The following is a 21,678-nucleotide window of genomic DNA, read 5'->3' as shown; positions in this document are numbered from 1 at the left end:
ATGAAACTGAACCTCGGTCCATTCTCATCGGTTTTGGAGCGGCCTTACTGTTGTAGGTTGTTTTCACCCCTCATCTACAACACACACTGCAGTTTACACAGTGCACTGTTTATGAGTATGTAAGGCAGTGTTCCCTATATTATAACTGAGCTCTGCTGTACAGAAGACTACAAGGGGGGTTGATTTACTAAAACTGAAGTTTGCAAAATCGGGCGCAGCTGTGCCAATCAGCTTCTAACTTCAGCTTGTTCAATGAAGCTTTGAAAATAGAACCTGGAAGCTGATTGGTTACTATGCATTAGGGTTGTCCAGATACCGATACCAGTATCGGTATCGGGACCGATACCGAGTATTTGCGGGAGTACTCGTACTCGCGCAAATACCCCCGATACCTAAATAGAATACTTCCCCCCCTTTCTACCCCCCCACCGCCGCTCCTGCCGCATCGTGCCGCCGCATCGAGGGACATGGCTAGAGGGACATTGCTGCATATGTGAGGGACATGGCTAGAGGGACATTGCTGCATATGTGAGGGACATTGCTGCATATGTGAGGGACATGGCTGCATATGTGAGGGACATGGCTAGAGGGACATGGCTGCATATGTGAGGGACATGGCTGCATATGTGGGGGACATGGCTGCATTTGGGGACACATTTAGAAAAAGTATCGGTATTCGGTATCGGCGACTACTTGAAAAAAAGTATCGGTACTTGTACTCGGTCCTAAAAAAGTGGTATCGGGACAACCCTACTATGCATGACTACACCAGATTCTGAGTGCTCCGATTTTGTACATCTCCAAGAGTCTGATACCAAGTGAGGATCGCCGTGTTGGAAGGTCATAGTTTCATTACTGATGATGGATTCACATTGTTGGATGATGTGACTGACATGTGTATAGGTCAGAGGTATTGAATTAAAACAAGAGCATTAAGCCTACGCGTTTCATCTACCCTGGATGAAGTCTTTGTAGATGAAACGTGTAGATCGATTCACCACCAGAGGAGGTGTTTGAATGGTTCATCTGTGGAGCTCGATTCAATATCTCTGGTTCCATGCCTGACAGAGCCACTGCCATATGAGGAGTTGGGTCCACTACTTTAGGCAAGAGTACCTTTTTCTCTCCCCCATCCCTTGAAGGTGAAGGCACTCCCAGGTGTGTTTAACCACAGCTCAGCACATCTATCCAAGAGACTGGCAAACATTTGCAGCAACCGTGTGTTTTTCTCATGTTACTCTGAGGCCTTAACCTCATGGACTAACAGTCTCCATCATAATTTGAATCAGCCCTGTGTTTGCTTGTTCATATATCTAGGGTCATACCTTGGTTTGTGTTACTGAACAGAGTCACCAATGACACAATATTTATGTTTTCACATTCATGTTCAAACCATGATCACATTGCGTCATTAGATTGTTTATAATATTGGTATCTTTATATCACCACTTCTTTTCGCGGCCTCCATAGCGCATGAGGTCCTTTACATATAATCATTGTTGATAAGAGTACATTATGAGAGATAGTAATAAAAACAAAAAGTGTAAAAATTCTGAGCCTGCCCAAGGTTTTGTAAGGTTGATTCATCTTGCACATTTCTAGCGCTACACTTTACTCGCACATTTGTTCACAATTAGTCTTGTGGTGTTGGCTGCTCACATTTGGGATTGGCGCAGTATTTTTCTATATTGAAATCTGCCATTTAGTGATGCCGGGTATAGGTTTAGACTAAGGTGACCAGATTTTTAAAATGAAACCAGGGGACTTTTTTACCTAGTAATGGCGGCAATCAGCGACTGCCTGTCTCCTGCCTCATAGCCTGTTGTAAACCCTTGTGTTTCATGCATTAAGGTGAAAAAACACCTTGCAGTGACTGGCCCCCTAGTACCTCTCCCCCCCATTTCTTACACAAGCCCCGTAATTCCCTCAGCAGGGACACGTCACCCCCCTCTCCACGGGGTCTCTGCTCTTGATTGGCTAGATTTACAGCAGTGGAAAAAAAAAATTGAAAAAAAAAACGCAATATTTTTTACTATAATATCCCCCCAAAAATATATAAAACATTTTCATCAGTTTAGGCCGATAACGTATTCTACCTTTTTTTTTCAAAAACACACCGCAATAAGTGCTTATCGGTTGGTTTGCGCAAAATTTATAGTGTTTACAAAATAAAGGATAGTTTTATTGCATTTTTTTTACTGCTTATGGCAGCGATCAGCGATTTTTTTCGTGACTGCGACATTATGGCAGACACTTCAGACAATTTTGACACATTTTTGGGACCATTGTCATTTTCACAGCAAAAAATGCATTTAAATTGCATTGTTTATTGTGAAAATGACAGTTGCAGTTTGGGAGTTAACCACAGGGGGGGCGCAGATGGGGGTTATGTGTGACCTTGTGTGTTTACAACTGTAGGGGGGTGTGGCTGTAGGTGTGACGTCATCGATGCAGCCGCCACAGTGAAGAATGGGGAAGCCGTGTTTACACATGCTCTCCCCGTTCTTTAGCTCCGGGGACCGATTGCGGGACTCCAGCGGCGATCGGGTCCGCAACCCACAGCTGGACAACAGCACAACAAGTACCTGTACATGCATGTGCTCAGCCGTGCCATTCTGCCGACATATGTGCAGGAGGCGGTCCTTAAGTGGATCACTTTAAGTCTTACTCTTCGGGCCCTGGCAGGTGGCTGGCCAGGACTTCAGCCAAGGCAAAAAGAAAAAAAAAAGGGTCCCTCCGCTCTGAGGATCATATGATCAGAAAGGGGCACAGATAATGGAAAAAATAAATCGTCCCCCAAGCTAGTAAGAGCGGGGGTGTGCAATTCAGATTTTTTTTTTCCTGCACCATCTTTGAGATTTCCCCAGCCCCTGTTCAATTCCAGTCCGGGGACTGGACCTGGAAACCAGGGATGTCTGGTCACCCCAGTTTAGAGAGTTTTCTCACTGAACTTATAGATGGTCTGTATTGCCAAGCCGTAGGCAGCGGCGATCGGGTCCTTTCCTCTCCTCGGCTGGGATACGAGTGAGGGCAAGATATTTTCTAGTTGTAATTTTTTTTGCATTTAAGTCTAAATATGGGATCTGAAGTCTTTTTGACCCCAGATCTCATATTTAAGAGGACCTGTCATGCTTTTTTCTATTACAAGGGATGTTTACATTCCTTGTAATAGGAATAACAGTGACCCATTTTTTTGTGTAAAAAAAACATTTTTAAAGCGCTCCTTCCCGACGAGCTCGCACGCAGAAGCGAACGCATACGTGAGTAGTGCCCGCATATCGTTAGAGCGAGAGCAATAATTCTAGCCCTCCTCTAACTCAAAAGATGCAACCTATAGAATTTTTTTTAAACGTCGCCTATGGAGATTAAGGTTAAAAGTTTGACACCATTCCACGAGCGGGCGCAATTTTGAAGCATGACATGGGTATCATTTTACTTGGCGTAACAGCATCTTTCACAATATAAAAAAAAAAAAAAAAAAAAAAAAAAAAATTGTGCCAACTTTACTTTTTGAATTTTTTTTCAAAAAAGTGTGCTTGCAAGACCGCTGCGCAAATACGGTGTGACACTCTAGGGTGTTTATATATATATATATATATATATATATATATATATATATATATATATATATATATATATATATATATATATATATATATATATAGTTTGGGGGTTTAAAGTAATTTTCTAGCAAAAATCTATTTTAATCTTGTAAACACCAAATATGAAAAACAGCCAAGGTCCTTAACCACTTCCATACAGGGCACTTATACACCTTCCTGCCCAGACCAATTTTTAGCTTTCAGCGCTGTTGCACTTGAATGACAATTGCGCGGTCATGCTACACTGTACCCAAAATAAATTTTTATCATTTTGTACCCACAAATAGAGCTTTCTTTTGGTGGTATTTGATCACCTCTGGGATATTTATTTTCTGCAAAAAAAAAAAAAAAAAAACGAAAATGTTGAAAAAAAATTTTTTGGTTTCTATTATAAAACATTATAAATAAGTAAGTTTTCTCCTTCACTGATGGGCACCGATGAGGTGGCACTGATAGGTGGCACGGCTGGGCACTGATAGGCGGCACAGGCGGCACGGCTGGGCACGGATTGGCATCCATTAGTAAAACGCATATAATAGTGCCTATCAGTGCCAAACAATGCCTGCCAATCAGTGATGCCCATTGTGGGGGCTGTGCTGATATTCGATCAGCACAAACCCGTCACAGGAGCAGCCGATCACCGGTTTTTCCTGTTTACATCGTGATCAGCCGTGATTGGACACGGCTGATCACGTGGTAAAGAGTCTCCGTGAGAGACTCTTTACCTTGATCGGTTTTGCGGGGTGTCAGACTGACACGGGGGGGCGCGCAGCGGCTCAGAATCCTGAGGACGTTATATGACGTCCAGTCAGGATTCTACAACCACTTTGCCGCCGTCAATTTGTCATTGGCGGGCGGCAAGTGGTTAAGTAAACCCCAGTCCTATGATAAACAGAAGGTAATCAAAAGCAGTAGATCTGTAGAGTTTTTTTATTGTTGCACAGATAGCACATACTGTGGCTTTTTCAGAGATTTCCCAATAAATATTGCACATACAAGGACAATAAGAAGACCGACACATCCAACAGCCACCCACACCCAGAGGTCCACAGGGGCAGACTCTTCTGTTTTCGTGGCAGCTGAAACATCCCTTTGTTTGGGCCCAATCACAAGCAGAGGTCCTAGAGTAGTCACAGATTGTCCCTCTTCTGGGCGGGGTTCTGTAGAGAAAATACACAATTCAGTTTTTCACAAGTGTCCAAAAGTTACCACCCATTATAGACCCAAGATTAGGGTGGCCAGACATCCCTAGTTTCAGGGGACAGTCACCAGAGTGAGGACACTGTCCCCGGACTGGAGTTGAACAGGGGCAATTTCAAAGTCAGTGCAGAATAAAAAATAAAATGCAATTACACTGCCGCTCCTACTAGCTTAGAATAGTTAGAATCCATGGGTGTTTAACTGAGCCTTTTAAACGCCATCCCGTTCTAATAGAACAGAGAGAAAGCCTCACCTGGTGCTACAATCAATAAAAAAAAAAAAAAGTCACCAGGGATCCAACCTTGCCCCTGTATTGTCACCCATGTCTTTGATCTGTTTCACTTGTCCTGTAAAGGGAAATTTGGGCATCTACGATTCTCCAACTGTTAAGTATACTTGAAAGCCTTGTCAAGACCCACCCAAAATGTGTCCCCTATTGGGATCTTTAGTTCCTGTAAGCAGAAGAGAGAAGTCAGGAATCAGAACATTCTATTGAAAGTTGCCTCACTTTCAACCATTGAGTGCAAGTCTTCCTACTGGAAAGGTACACAAAACTGTCAGTTCTAGCATTTCCTCACCACCCAAAGAGGAAATACATTGCTTTACCATTGCCGCACAAACACACGTCGACAGAATGGCGCGGCTGGGCAAATGTATATACATCCTTTTAATACGCCACCTGCGGCGCATCCACAACCCTGTCAGGAGCTCCGTTCCCTCAGACTTGATGTCCGTCGCAATCAGGTCACAGAGCTGAAGAACGGGGAGATGTCAGCGTAAACACATCTCCCCGTTCTTCCTAGCGACATGTCACTGATAGTCTGTTCCCTCTCACAGCGATCAGTGATGTGTCACTTGTAGCCACGCCCTTACCAGTTAAAAAAAAAAATAATAATTATCTCCCTAGGACACTTAACCCCTTCAAAGCCCCCACAGGTTAACCCCTTCACTGCCAGTGTAATTTTTACAGTAAAAAAGTGCATTTTTATAGCACTGATCGCTGTAAAAATTACAATGGTCCCAAAATGGTGTAAGTGTCATGTCGCGCACACACTTTGTAGATGCTATAACTTTCGTGCGAACCAAACGCTTATTGCGATTTTTTTTACCAAAATTTTACATTTCAGCCTAAACTGAGGGAAAAAAAATTTATATATATATATATATATATATATTTTTTTTGGATATTATAGTAAAAAGGAATTTTTCAAAATGGTCTCTCCATTTGTGTTTATAGTGCAAAAAACAAAAAAACTGCAGAGGTGAACAGATACCACCAAAAGAAACTACTTGTGGGAAAATAAAAAGTTTGGGAGCCATGTCACACAATTGTCAGTTAAAACAATGCAGTGGCGAATCGCAAAAAGTGGCCTGGACTTTGGCCAGCCAAATGGTCTGGGGCTTAAGCATTTGTTACCCCCAGAGCTTTTTTTCTCAGAAAATGGGTGCAGGAACTCAACCACGACCCGTTCAGATTTCACAAACAGTAGAAGCGTCTTCAAGGGGCATTAAATACCAGAATTGCATTACATACAGAGTGCAGAGTTCAGGGGGTTACAAAGCTGTCACTTGTAAACACATGTAGCGCCCCCTTTACTTTTAGTATGGGCGCTACGCTAAAGTTAGTGGGGAGGGTTAGTTTACTCCCATTCACAATTCGTGGATAATTTGGGCTGTTGCCAATTTCAGAATTTGTCCTGTAGGTCAGTCTGCGCTCCAGGGGTGCATTATCACCCCTGAGCGGCAGTTGGCACTAGAGGGGTTCTGACATAACCACTTCCCCCCAGCAGCCAATCAGGAGTTCTGCCCTTGTTGGGCATGCTGGGGGAGGATATATCTGTGTCAACCGCCTTTTGGCGGGCAGTTCTGTGCGGGGCCCCTGAGTTACAGGTGCGGCATCCACCTTCAGGGTGCACGCATCCATGGGCCCCGCCACCATGGCCTGTTTCACTGAGATCATGCACCATGCGGAGCCTCATCCTAACATTGAGAGGGGCCCCAGCGACTGGCTGGGTCCTAACCTTCTGCTGAGAGGAGCCTAAGCTGGGAGCTGCGCGATGGGGATCGGCTCGGGAGAACCTAGAACTAGAGGTTGTCCAGGAGGCCTAGACGAACCATCGGGGATCCAGTCACCACACCGTATGACAGGTATGCTCAAGCTATCAGTGGGTGACACTATTTGAACTGGGAGGATTTGCTCAAACTGATCTCCCAAATCCCAAATTGTCAAGCCTCTGGCAGAGGCCCGAGTCAGGCCTGTGGCAGAGGTCTGTTTCCTCCCAGTGATTTGCAAGTGGCGCTCCGGCTGCCAGGCCTGTGATAATCGCCTGTCCGGGGGCACTTTACCCACCCTGATTGGGGTGGCGACAAACTGAGTTATATTATTGCTGAGAGCAGGCTTGCTCCATCTTTTTTCATATCCAAGGCCTGATACTAAAAGTTCTCTCTACGCTCAACCTTTCTCTAGTGACGTCACCACGCTCGGGAGGAAGGGCTCCTACATGCCGGCCGGCATTTCCACATTTTAAAACACTGGCTGTTTTTTATCGTTTCTGCTGTAAGTAGATTATTTTTAAATAAATTTTGATACTGTACGTTATTACACTATATGCGTCCTCTTTTTTTATACACTCTCTCCATTGGAGCGACTGAGGTTTTACTGATCGTGACGCTGTGGACTCCGCATCTGAGATCCCTGGGGAAATAAAAGGCCGAGGCTGGGTTATAGCCATCCGCTTTGATTTCTTACCTTCTGGTAAGAGGCTTTAATTTCCAGGTGGAGGAACTTCACAAACTGCATGCATGTCACCGGGTGTTGGAGAAATTTATATCCATCGTTTCAATACTGAGCCACACTACATGGAACTTGTGTTTTTGTACTGCAATAGTGCATTCCTAGCCTCTGCATAAGAGCTCACAGACGTTTTCCCATTGTTGTTACTTCTACCTTGAGTAGGGGGATCTGTTCAACTATTTGTCTTGGCGCAGCTTTTTGTTTTTTTCTCTCTATTGTGTGCCATGTTGATGTTGGCCATGTTGGGCCTTGGAATAAAGCATTGAAAACTCAGTTAATTGTCTGAACACTGGCTCTTCATCTACACTCACAAACACCACCTCTAATCTACGCAAAAAGGGTAACTTAAAACGCCGATCCCAAACTAATCAGCGGCTCCTTTGGGGGTGAGCGCTACACACAGAAACCAGACTTCTGTGTTTACAAGTGATTGTAGTGAGCAGGCACCAATGGGTCTGAGCCAAAGGTGGTGGAACCGAGTTCCCCCCTAAAAAAAAAAGCCCTGTTACCCCCAACATTTTATATTCCCGATATGTGCTTGCTGTACCATGTACTTGTATATGAGAGTCTCCTGCCCTTTGTATTGTTTTTGTGTGAAAGCCCCGGTGTTCCTGTCAGTCCCATTAAAAAAAAAAAAAATACACGACCACACCATGGTCCATTCCCTAGCTCTGCTGGGAAGTCAGTGTTTCCCAATGAGGACTTGTCACGACCCCCCCCCCCCCCCCCCAGCTGCAAGCCATTCACTGGGAAGATCGGCATGATGTTTCTCCCCTCAGCTCTTATGCAGCTGAGAGAATGTGATCACATACTGTAAAGGAAATTAGGTTTTACCTTTCATTTTCATTTTAATTGTTTTACAAGGTGTAAAGCAGGAGTAATTTAGCAGTCAGTCAATCTGCCCTTCTGGTGGTTCACTAGCAGATATCTACCCCATCAACTGGTTCATCTTGACCTTTTAGAGAAAATGCCCAAAATGTGAAGTCATGTCAAAATTACATTGCAATGTGCTCACTGAAGACCCTTTTTACATGAAGATCTCACCTACTGCCATTGCAATTAATGTATATAGCAGCTGCAAGAAAACACAAAACTCACCATCCAAGGCTTCCCTCTTCCCAAACACTCTTGGTCTTCCAAATCGCCCCCTTCCTCCTGAAACCAGATTAGTAGGGTTGCTGCAGGTGCCTGTACCACAACACTGGCAGATACCGCTGGGGCCCTCAACTGCAGACCAACTAGAGAAGAAGGTAATGTCAGGACACTGCTGAAGACATACTTCTATTGGAGATTAGAGACACATACCTCCCAACTTTGAGATGCGAATGAGGGACACCTACTAGCAAATGTATGTCATCAGGACACGCCCCCTGGCACACCCCCCTTAGAGAATTAACCAAAAAAGGCCAATTAAACCCACAAGTGCTTTTTACCACCACTAGTCCTTTATATTGGCTGTTAAAAATTTACAAATGCAGCAATTTAGAAATTTGATGACAGGTTTAGCACTGGGAAAAATTTTGAAAGATAAAAAGTGCATTTCATATACAACTATATAGATCAGACCAAAATGAGGGGGAAAAGGGGACAGAGGGACATTGCTCCAAATCAGGGACAGTTGGGAGCCATGTAGACACTTGGACACTTCAACTGCCCCTGAACACATTCAATGTTATCCTATATGTCCATGCATGCAGTCTCATTTATTGCCATTTTTAGGCAGTTGTGTTTAACCTCGTTTTTTCCAGAAGCAAAAAAATAAAAATGGGTTCAGACGCAAAATGCGACCCATTTTTTTACTTTAGAAATCTCTAAATGGAACTACAAGCGCCACAGAATCCCGCGTTCGGTTATGACAGCGGCGCGGACCGAGGGAGGCCTGGCGTTCCCCGACCTGGTTAAATACTACCAGGCCTCACAACTCCGAGCGGTGGTATGGTATCATCGTTTCCCCAGAAGTCCTACAATAGGTGGACGGAGGTGGAAAAGATTTGGCTGGCACCAATACATCCTAATAATCTACTTTGGAATGCAAACGTGGTGATTTGAGCCCGGTCGATTGCTGGGCTCCATGCAGCAGCTTCAATGCCTATGGCGGAGGCTGGCCCAAGATTACCGACTTAAGTCCGACAGTTCCCTGCTGACCTCCTTTCATTATAACCCTAAAATACCGACGAGTCTTACCCGCCCGATGTCATGGCCCTGGGCCTCGCGAAATCTCTTTCACTTTGGTCATTTAGTGGACCCCAGGTCTCGTGCCTTGCTCTCCTTCACTGACCTCCAAGCCAAACATGACATCCCACGACAGGCCTTTTTCAGCTACCTACAGATCCGCCACTACGCCCACACAATAGCCCCCCGGCTCCTCTTCTCGAAACCAATCCCATTTGAACGTATCGTTCTTGAGGGCACAGCCCGAAGGGGCCTAATATCAGATATTTACCAAATTCTGAACGAGTATTCCTTACAAAATAAAGGCAAACACGCCTACATGCTCTGATGGGAGAGGGAGCTGGGGAGGAGCTCTCGGAGGAGGAGTGGGGAGCTGTGTGGAGGCAGGTGGCCAAGAGCTCGATATGTACCCTTTACAAGGAAAACACGTACAAAGTGCTGTTCTTTTGGTACCTGTCCCCGGACGTTATCCACAGGATTTACCCTTCCACCTCTGACCGATGCTGGCGGTGTAACCAGGCTAGGGGCACACTGTTCCATATATTGGACTTGCCCCCCGGATCGTCCCGTTTTGGACCCTGACACGAGAGCTCCTGTCTCGCCTCTTTGAGGTGCCCATACCCCTCTCCCCGAAGCTGTTCCTTCTAGGCCTCTCCCAACTCCACATAGCCAAACCTTACAAGAAGTTGCTTAGACACATCATCACAGCTGTGAGGTGCTTGATAGCACTCCAATGAAAAAAAAAAAAACAAAAAAAAAAAATCTCTAAAATGAAAAACTATAAAAAAAAAAAATTATTGCATTGTGGACAATCCAGAACTTGTGGCAGGTGACGTGGCCGGTGATGTGGCAAGTGACACGCTAAATACAAGTACACTGCTGCTCTCAGCTGCTACTCTGGTCTCACAAAATGGCCGAGATGGTTAAATACTACCGTTTGAGCTTAGGGAGGGTCTTATGATGTTTAACTAAACGCTTAGACGCAAACGCAGTAAAATACCACTAAAATCGTGGCAAAACGGGCGTTTCTAGATGCCGGTTTTAGCCTTTAAAAACATGCGCTCAGCAGAGGGGCCTAATAGAGTAGATCTCAGTTCTCTGCAGGGTGGATTTGATTTAAATCACTAGTAAAAACGCTTGATTTAAATCATAATTTTTAAAGAGCAACTATCATCTGCCCCGCAGGGACTCTTGACCGGCCGTTGAATCCAACATTCTCATTCACGTTAATGTGACTGCTGTTGATGTGGCAGTGACACAAGGTGAGGGATGTGGCAGCAGCAGGTGAGTGGATGCCTGCCAACAGGCACTGCCATGATGGATCTGAAATGACAGGTGCCCTTTAAAAACATAAAGGACTTATTTTTGCTGGTAGTTGAAATCTTTACAAAAGCGCTTGCAGTTCACCCAGGTGTGTTAGAACAGCTAATGAATATTCACTTTAACACTGAACTGCCTCTCCGCCAATCAGGTGCTTGGGTCTGTTACCCATCAACTGATTGGCTGGAACAGGGGCAGTGATTGACACCCAGGCATCCAATTGCCTATAGGAGAGGGGGCAACTAATGCCATGGAGGACACCTTGCCGTCACCCGCTGCCCCACTGAGACAGGGCAAGTGTGATCAGTGGCGGCATTCGATGGGTTTTTTCCAGTTTGCGCGCCCCCAAAAATTTTAAGCACCAGCTGCCACCGATTATGCATGTGTGCGTTTACAAGTTTAATATGGACCCCCTGGGTGTACAAACAAACTGATTTTTTTCTTGCTTGTTCAAAGTACCAGGAAAAACAAATAAAAATCCTGAAAAAAAAGTCAATCCATGCTCAGCTTGGGATGTCTGCAACAGGTACGACTACCTCAGGTTTTACTTTTCATATTTCAATTGTTGAGTCCAATACAAGTCTGTCCAAAAAATACCTTCACATGTCATCAAGTAATGAAAAAAAATAAAAATGGGATGTTTCAGCCTGCCCAGAGATTCCGCCGTTCTACATATATTGTGAAGACATCACCTCTTACCCAACCCACAGGTGGGTGCATAGGCAATTATCTGAATAGCAGCATAGGTCTATGGTGGTTCCTAGACCTGGCACCATTTTGTAGAGTGGCTTCTGAACACTATTGTAACAGCCACTTGGCTCAGATGCAGAGGGCCATAGACACTAGCAAGTCCAGTGGCGGCTGGTGCTCAAAATATTTGGGGGGCGCAAACGGAAAAAAAAATTGCAGCCTCACTGACCCCATCAAACGCAGCTACTGTGCTCATCAATTGCAACCACTGTGCCATAATTTATCGCCGCTGTGCCATCAATCGTCACCACTGTGACCTGTAAAATGCCCCGCCCGGCACTTACCTTTCTGGGGTCAGCCGTGCTTCTACCGCCCCTCGATGTCTTCTCCCGCCCTCGGTTACGCCTCAGCCAATCAGTTGGCTGAGACGCCTGTCACTCTTATCCAAGGAACGCACCCCCCCCCGTGCGTCCCAAGGATAAGCGTCTGGAAGCCGACTACAGCATGAGGGCTGTAATCGGAAAGCCTATCAGAGCCGCTGGCTCTGATAGGCACTTCCACAGCTGCCGGCCATCTGAATATTCGGCGGCAATACATAGATTAATGCAATGCATGAATCTATGTAGATTGTGATCAGTGGCGTGTGTGGGAGCCAGAGGAGGGGCGGCGCTCCGGCGCCCTCTATACACACACCACCACTGAGCAAGTCACAACTGTCCCTCCAATTTAAGAGGACTAGTGCATGGGATTCAGTCTACAACTTTGAAAATCTAGTCTCCGATGACAGGTTAACGGCATGGGGGATTTTTGGTCAACTGATGTGCCCATGTACAGTCTTTGTAAAAACTTCCAGGTCTCATTTTCTGGTATGGATTTGCCTGGTAGCAAATAAACCCTGTACCACCGTTGATACACTAGTTCCAGAAGGAAAGATTAGGCGCGGCGATATCAGGTCTCAGCACAGCTCATCTTAAAGAGGCTGCTCTAATCCCCTTACTGGAAACTTGCAGACACCAAAGGTATCTGGTCCCAGGAGACAGACGCATGGCACCACAGTGAAGGCATAGTTGCCAACATTGTAAAAAGATTTATAGGGACACTTTCTGTGGGTGGAGTCTTATAATTAGGGGGCAGAGCATTTGTCTGTAGGTGTGCCATAGTGGGGAAAAAATGCCGTGTGCGAAGAAACGAAAAATGCGCATGGTCTAAAGGGGCATGGTTAGAGTCTGAGATGAACGAGAGATGGAGGGAGAAACAGAGCGAGAAGGAAAGAAAGGGATGGAGGGACAGCAGGCCCAGATCCTACATCACAATGGAAATGTGTATTCCAGAAAATGTAACAATCGCCAAACACTTCAAACACCTGGTGTTAGTGCTTCAATCATCTCGGCACCATTGTTATGGTGTCAGGATGACTGAAGTGCATTATTAATATTATGACATTGTAATATAAAATGAAATGGTTCAACTCAAATGTCGAATCAGTGGGAGCCCCGAGTGTCACTTCTCACGTCGCCTGCCACCAGGTGTCCCCAGCGGAGCCCCTCCTTACATCTATTATGTATTCCAGCAGTGTCTGCCGCCATTACAGAAGAGAAGCCGAGGTGAACAAAATAGAGGCAGGGCCCAGCCACATGGTTACAATAGATATTGAGCTGCGATGCCTTCCACCCATCCCCCACCCCTTTCCACAACAGGTCACAGATTGGCAGCAGGGGGGTGGGTGGCACTGCAGCTCACCATTATAACCATGTGGCCAGCCTACTTCTGATCTGCTTTGAAAATGGCACCTGGGCGGAGACATGGTCCTCGGCTGTGAAAAACAATCAGGAAAAGGGTCTAAATTCTGGACAGTTGGCATGCATGTGAAGGCTCTCAAAAAAACTCCATGAACACAACTCTTAGATATCTCTAACAGCCAGAAAGCAATGTACATGGTATGAGAGACCATGAGACAGCAGGAAGTGGCCTGTACACCATTTTACATTTATCCATGAAAATCTCCAGTTTACCAGTTTCTGGTCTCTAGATCCAGTTCTTTTGCAGAAGTTGGTCTCCATTACACATTTGTTAGGCACAATTGCCATGGGGAACATGCAGCAATACATGGAACTACAGAAACCTTTGATCACCATATCACCTTTCTGTGGCTTTGCTATAGGAACAGGCCTTGTTCATGGCGTCAGGGACCTGGGTCGTTGCAGCAGCTCTCAGGTAACAGGTTATGTAGATCTGAATTGGGAAGTAGTAAAGGGATTGAGTTTAATTTGTGTTATTGCTTCTTACAAGGCACCCATCTGTTGCAACAATGCAATTAGTACTCACCAGAGAGGCATCATTTCCTAGGAATCGGAAAGCATCCACTGTGAACTGGAGCCTGTCTGGCTCAACCCTTGGAGTGATGAAGGCTGAAGAGGAGTCATCTTGCATGCCATCAATTAAACACCTATAGAGAATGGTCAGTTAGGGGGAAGGATTGCTATAATAAACCCACTCCAACTGTTCTGTCCACCAGATGTCTATGCTGATTATCTGTATTGGTAAAATTACATACAAGGTTTGGAATTTACATAAGACAATCATATGTGGAGTGCAGGCTCCAGCTAGTGTTCTTTTTTCGTATTGCTGCAGTCTTGTTTGATTTACTGTATGTGTAGTTAAGGAGGTTAGTAAGCAGGGAATTCTGGGTAGAATCTTCAGAGGAAGTGAAGCAGCCACCATTCTTTGAGAAGATACTGCAGGAAGCAAGACGTGCATTTCTCAATCACCATCACCCCTTAGAGAAAACTTACGTTTTTACCATTTCATCCTATATTGTAGATCGTTGTTTCTGTAATGTATGCAATATAGTACTTGAGGTCTTTGTTATTTTGTAGTTTCACCTGGCTTGTTCTATTAAAAAACTAAGAAATATGGCATCTAAAGCTTATGGGACAAGGTTTAGCTATACGTCCTTGAGACTGAACACCAACCACCCCTGGAAGAACATACCCATTGTATGCAATGATGTCATAACTAGGAGCAGAGGCGGGGTCAGGCGATATGGTGGTCACACAGCGGTCAATATACAGGATCAGTCCAACATGGTTCTGAGTATCCACAGAGGCCTCTATGTAGAGGATGTCTCCAAGCTGATAGATGGGAGAACTTCTAGGGCCACTCCAATTCTCTATAGACAAAACAGGGAATTAGATTGCAAAGTTCTAACACCTACCTCCTAATCTTTACACAACTCACCAGTCATTAGCCTCAAGGAGAAGGACAGCCTCTCTTCTAAGGACACTGTGCTGCTGAATGGAACCCATGTTGGCTCAATGGCCTTGCTGCTCACATTGGCATGCCTATACAGACAGAAGAGAGTGTCAGTAATGAGCTAGAAGGGCAATCATGTTAAAAATTCAGGAGATCCACATCAACCATTTTAATGGAAAGTGCTACTTCTAAATGTTAGAACATCAGTATGGTAGCATTGCCATCTTGTCAGCAGATTGTCGGTAATGGTAACTTGCTGGATTATTCTTTATCATGAGGACATAGTATGGAGGTTGGTAGTCAAGACTGGCTTCTTTTGCTGGGCAGCAACTCACAAGATGGCGATGCCAGATTCACTACAACATCCCTAAAGTTCATGCCTCCACATTAAAGTGAGCAATAGCAGCCATCATATTTGTCGCCAGATTACCTTAATACCTGGGTTCAGAGTAGTATTGACAAGATCCCTTTTGCAACAATAAAGTTGATAGATTCCAGATGGACAACTGAAGACTACCATTTTTACAATGGGGTCTAAAGCTACAAGGAGACTTATAGGTCAGTGTTGCCAACCGACCAGATTGAAATTTACTGGCGCAGCCACGTTTTTACTGGCATTTCACAAAAGTTACTAAATTACATTTTTAGGTGCAAATTTCAGTATTTAGGCTACAAATAAGTACACTAGGCAAATGGCAATGTGATTTAAGTTAGATATTATAAGGTAAAAAATGTTATTTTCGATATAATAAGGGCAAGTTATTTAGTCACATCACCCCCTGCCTCCATCCCCCTCTGCCACCAACACCCCCTGCCTTCACCCCCCCCCCCTCTGCGGTGCCACAATCTCCCCAGCCTCCAATCTCCCCCAGGCCCCCTGCCTCCAATCACCCCCTGCGGTGCCACCAACAACCCCTGTCTCTATCCCCCATCCTCTGCGGTGCCACCACCCGCCTCTGCAGTGCCACCAACACCTCCTGCCTCCAATCACCCCTGCCACTAACACCCCCTGCCTCCAATCTCTCCATGCCTTCATTACCCCCACCATCACTCCCTGCCTCCAATCTCCATGCGCAGTTCCAAGCCAAACTGATCTCAGCTATTTTTACTGGCACATTCCCGCAACCACGGACATTTACGAACGGGGGAAAAAAGTGCCGTTTTTTCCGAACTGTCCGTAAAAATATGGACAGTTGACAATAGACATGTGAAATTCGTTTAGTTTCTAATTCGTTTAACAAAAATTTGTTAATTTCGAATTTCACACATTTTTTTTATTTCCGAATTTTCGAACTTCCGAAATTTCCGAATTTTTTTATTTCCGATTTCCGAAATTCCTAATTTCCGAAATTCCTAATTTCCGAAAATGAAAAATTCGAAAATTCAAATAAAAATATCGGAATTTTCGAAATTGTGGAATTTGATTTTTATAATTTTCGAATTTTAGAAATTCCGAATTCTCATTTCCGAATTTCGTTTAATTTTTTTTCCCCCCGGAAATTTAGTTTTTCCCGTTTGTTTTTTGCTTTTTCGGAAACTAAAAATTTTCGATTTTCCCGAATAAAAAAAAAACGAAAACAAACAAAAAAACAAATTTTTTGGCAGTGCACATGTCTAGTTGGCAACACTGTTATAGGTGCAGCGGCAGTACACAGAACTTTATTGAAGTTCAGTGATGCACAACAAGCCTGCAAGGAAGACAACCCAACCGGTTCCCGGTACAGATGTACAGCAAGTAGTAGCTGTAAGTCTCAGATGCGCCATCAGCATTTGTCTCTAGGGTGGGGGGTTTGGGGGGCGTGCAGTATGGCATGTCCCTGCACTTGTCTGAAACCTCTCCTGAATGCCAAGCACTGAGACAGGTGACCCATCCCTACTCTAGCCACATGCAAAAATGTGCACCAAACCCAGGGTCTTGATAGACTGCCTGACTCAAAGTTGCCCCAAAGACACCATGTTAATGTGTAGTTCAGGTGTAACTGCAAAGACTTGAGCCCATTACAATCAATACAACCCAGCCAAACATTGAATTGCAGTGCACTGCTTTCATGGAGTAGAAGGCTTAGAGCATAGGTGTCGAACACAAGGCCCACGGGCTGAATCCAGCCCTCTGGGCCATTTCATGTGGCCCTCACACCTCTCCTGCAGCTGCAGGAGAGCTCCAGCCCTCATTTGATCCTACTCCAGACCCTTAGGCCGTGTACAGACGACCAAACATGTACGATGAAAGCGGTCCGCCGGACCGTTTTCACCGTACATGTCTGGCAGGGGATTTCTGTACGATGGCTGTACTAACCATCGTACAGAAATCCGCGCGTAAACACTACGCGGGGCGTGTCCACGACGACGTGGGTGGGCCTGCCAGTTAAATGCTTCCACGCATGCGTCAAAGTCATTCGACGCATGCGAGGGATGGCGGGCGCTCGGACATGTACGGTAGGTCTGTACAGTCGACCGAACATGTCCGAGCAGGCAGGATTCCAGCGGACTGTTTTAAAACAAGTCCAGGAATATTTGTCCCCTGGGAAAAGGCCCGGCGGGCAAATGTTTGCTGGAATCCTGCACGCTCGCGCCTACACACGACCGAACATGTCTGCTGAAACTGGCCCGCAGACCAGTTTCAGCAGACATGTTTGGTCGTGTGTACGGGGCCTTACTTTCAAGAAATGCATCCAGCTTCTTCCCAGCAGAAGCATAAGGAAATAGGAGAGTGGGGGACTCCACTTCTGATGGTGGGGTGGCTCTTGACATCTAATGTAAAGGGGAGGGGGATACACTGGACATCTAATCTTACAGTCACAACCAGTGTATTGTCACAGTTTGCTGCCTATCGTACAAAGCTCCGGAAGTCACGTGGCGGCCAACTGCGCATGCGCGATGCGTTCCAAATGCAAATACGATGCGTTCCAATGGATTCACGACCGTACACACCAGTGAAACCTCGGTCGGCATCCAGGCTCTTTCCTTAACATCCCCGTGGATTGGAGGATGTTAAAAAAAGAGCCAGGAGGCCGAGCGAGCCGTCCAAGCGAAGCGAGGACGTGAGGCCGACTGGCCACTTTCCTCTAAATCCACGTCGCCCTGAATGCCGGGTTCGCTGGTGTGTACTATCGTAAATCCATTGAAACGCATCGCATTTGCGTTTGGAGCGCATGCGCAGTTGGCCGCCACGTGACTTCCGGAGCATTGTACGATAGGCAGCAAACTGACACTACACCGGCCCTTTTGAGGGCAATCATAATGCCGATTTGGCCCACAATGAAATTGAGTTTAACACAAATGTTAGAGCTAAGCAAGTGTTTGCTGTCTAACCCCCAAGGAGGAGATTAGTAACCAGACAATGCAAGAAAAAAATATATAGTTTGTGGTGACCAAGATACATAAGTTATGCCAAGGGGCACTTGTTCAGGACTGGACAGATTCACTCTCCATTGAGCCTACAGAACAGGATGTGAAGGGAAATCTCTTGAATGGGACAGAAGCAAAAACTTGACTGTGTACTGTTCTCTGGTAAAATGTTTGTCTAGAGATTGATCAGTAAAAATGCATAGTTAGAGCCCACAGCACCCCTAATGTAGACTCACCGGTAATAATAGCACATTATGGGGACCACAGCCGAGTTGGTTCTAATGATTGGAATGGAGGAGGTTGGGCTGTAGGTCAGGTTGGTAGCATAGATCACCCAGTCTTGAATCATCTGTGTAGACAAGAGCAAAACATTATTACATAAACAGAGAAGCAGCACTACCCGTGAGACATCCATTATTGACCATCACTTCCATAGACTAGTCACCTAGCCATCAAGCCGACAAGGCTTAACCTTTTAGTTAGTTCAGCAACAGGCATTTTTAGGGGGAACCTTTATCTTGTAACAGGTCCTCTTTAAAAGAGGGTCGGGTTCTTGAGCAGTGGTGGCTGGTGCTCAATTTTTGGGGGGCACAAAAACTGAAAAAAAAAAAAAATTGCAGCCACTGTGCCCATCAAACGCAGCCAGTGTACCCCCAGCCCGGCACTTGCCTTCCTCCGCCACACTCCCTTGATGTCTTCTCCCGTCCTCGATGTCGCTTGCGCCAATCAGGTGACCGGTAACCAGACCCAGTGCACCTAATTGGCTGAGAGGCGAGTCAGTGTTAGGGAAGATATTCCCTAACAAAGCATGGTTTAAACAGGGAATGCACCCTGTGTTTAACCATTTGGAAGTCAATTAATTAGAGGCCACAGGCTCTAATCGGGAAGCCGATTAGAGCCAACGGCCCTAGTCGGGCACTTCCAAAACACACCCACCGCTGTAATTCAGATGGCTGGCGCTCAACAGGGGGCCGGACACCTGAATAGGGGGCAGCAACAATAGATGTATTCATGCAGTGCATAAATATATCCATCTATTGCTGAGTGGCAGGTGCATGCAGGAGAGAGGGGGCAGCGCTCCTGCGCCCACTATGGATGCACCACCACTGTTCTTGAGGTGACGACAGAAAGTTAAAAGTGCATTTCCTTCAGAAAGGTTTACTTCCCTAGCACAGCTCCCTCCTTACACATTGAAGCCCCCTCCTAAAAATGAGACACAGACACAGACACAGACACAGACCTCCACATTAAAGTGAGCAATAGCAGCCATCATCATATTTGTCACCAGATTACCATAATACCTAGGTTCAGAGTTGTATTAACAAGATCCCTTTTGCAACAATAAAGTCAATAGATTCCAGATGGACAACTGAACACTACCCATCTTTACAATGGGGTCTAAAGCTAGGAGACTTATAGGTCAGTGTTGCCAACCTACCAGATTGAAATTTACTGGCACGACACCCAAAAATGTACTGGCGCAGCCAAGTTTTTACTGGCATTTCACAAAAGTTACTAAATTACATTTTTAGGTGCAAATTTCAGTATTTAGGCTACAAACAAGTACACTAGGCAAATAGCAATGTGATTTAAGTTAGATATTATAAGGTGAAAAAAAACTTTTTTTTAAAAATAATAAGGGCAAGTTATTTAGTCACATCACCCCCTGCCTCCATCCCCCTCTGCCACCAACACCCCCTGCCTTCACCCCCCCCCCCCCCTCTGTGGTGCCACAATCTCCCCCAGCCTCCAATCTCCCCCAGGCCCCCTGCCTCCAATCACCCCCTGCGGGGCCACCAACAACCCCTGTCTCTATCCCCCATCCTCTGCGGTGCCACCACCCCCTCTGCAGTGCCACCAACACCTCCTGCCTCAATCACCCCTGCCACTAACACCCCCTGCCTCCAATCTCTCCATGCCTTCATTGCCCCCACCATCACTCCCTGCCTCCAATCTCCATGTGCAGTTCCAAGCCAAACTGATCTCGGCTATTCTTACTGGCACATTCCCGCAACCACGGACATTTACGAACGGGGGAAAAAGTGCCCGTTTTTACGAACTGTCCGTAAAAATATGGACAGTTGGCAATAGACATGTGCAATTCGTTTAGTTTCTAATTCATTTAACAAAAATTCAGAAATTCGTTAATTTCGAATTTTCACACAATTTCCGAATTTTTAAATTTCCGAATTTTTCAATTTTCGAAATTTCGATTTTTAATTTCGAATTTTCCAATTTCAAATTTTTCAATTTCCAATTTTCTAATTTTCATTTTTGAAAATAGAAAATTCAAATAAAAATATCTGAATTTTCGAAATTGTGGAATTTGATTTATAATTTTCGAATTTTAGAAATTCCGAATTAAAAAACATTTTCGTACTTTCAAATTCTCATTTCCGAAATTCAGAATATTCCGTTCATTTCCGTTTCATTTTTTTCCCCCAGAAATTTCGTTTTTCCCGTTTTTTTGCTTTTTCGGAAATCCGAAAAAACAAAATTCAATTTTCCCGAAAAAAATAACGAATTTTTTGGCAGTGCACATGTCTAGTTGCCAACACTGTTATAGGTAGGTAGGCACACACACACAAAATTCAGAACAGAGAAGGATTAGAGCAAAAACGAACAACGAGGACATGAAACCAGCACTGCAGTAAGGTAAAGGAAGCGAAGATTTGAAGTGTAATAATTCGAGATTGTAGAGGATTACCTGCACAGTGTTGCCACAATCCTGGAGACTAATCTGGAAGATAACATCATCAGCACTTTGGGTGTTGGGCTTGCAGCCTTGGGGTCCCAGGCTCAGATCAGAAGGTTTCACCAACTTTCCATTCCCATAAAAGTCCATCATGACACTGACCACCATGCTGTCCTCTTCACATTGGACACTGATGGGGGAAGTAGAAATTACAGTCGGGGGCTGCTGGCGGAGCATCCCACCAGGTGAACCCCACGGAGCACCACCTCTAGAAGCACCAAACCCAAATACAGGCTCTCTACCTCCCCAGTAAACATCTCTGGAACCCCCTCTTGGAGAGCCCTGGCTCTGGACAGGTACAACCCGTTGGGAATTCCTCCACCAGTCCGACTGGCGCCTATGTCTCATGCCATCTCCAAAAGCTGGCCCATAAACCAGGCCCAGCAGCAACACCCACCTGACATAACTCCTCTCTCCTAAACCCATCCTGCCAAAAAGTACAATGAGAGAGGAAAAGCGAGAGCTGCCCTTTATACCCCTCCTTCCAGCCAGTAATACCCCAGCTGGGGCAAATCATCACCACACCCAAATGGCTGCCTTCAGCA

The 21,678-nt window shown here is 45.4% G+C and overlaps 1 protein-coding gene across 1 annotated transcript; it reads right to left on the bottom strand.

Moving 5' to 3' along the window:
* Positions 1-4,514: 4,514 nt before the first annotated feature.
* Positions 4,515-21,606, bottom strand: LOC120933527 (zona pellucida sperm-binding protein 3-like). The gene is made up of 8 exons (XM_040346778.1): positions 21,086-21,606; positions 18,615-18,727; positions 15,016-15,119; positions 14,770-14,947; positions 14,104-14,224; positions 13,919-14,010; positions 8,695-8,834; positions 4,515-4,762 (listed from the first exon to the last, which is right to left on the bottom strand). The coding sequence occupies exons 1-8, from the start codon at positions 21,557-21,559 to the stop codon at positions 4,533-4,535; spliced, it is 1,452 nt and encodes a 483-aa protein (XP_040202712.1). The 5' UTR covers positions 21,560-21,606; the 3' UTR covers positions 4,515-4,532.
* Between the last annotated feature and the right edge of the window lie 72 nt (positions 21,607-21,678).

Source organism: Rana temporaria, chromosome 3 (assembly GCF_905171775.1).
Source record: "Rana temporaria chromosome 3, aRanTem1.1, whole genome shotgun sequence".
Classification (NCBI taxonomy): Eukaryota; Metazoa; Chordata; class Amphibia; order Anura; family Ranidae; genus Rana; species Rana temporaria.
This window is presented reverse-complemented; position numbering and strand designations above follow the sequence as displayed.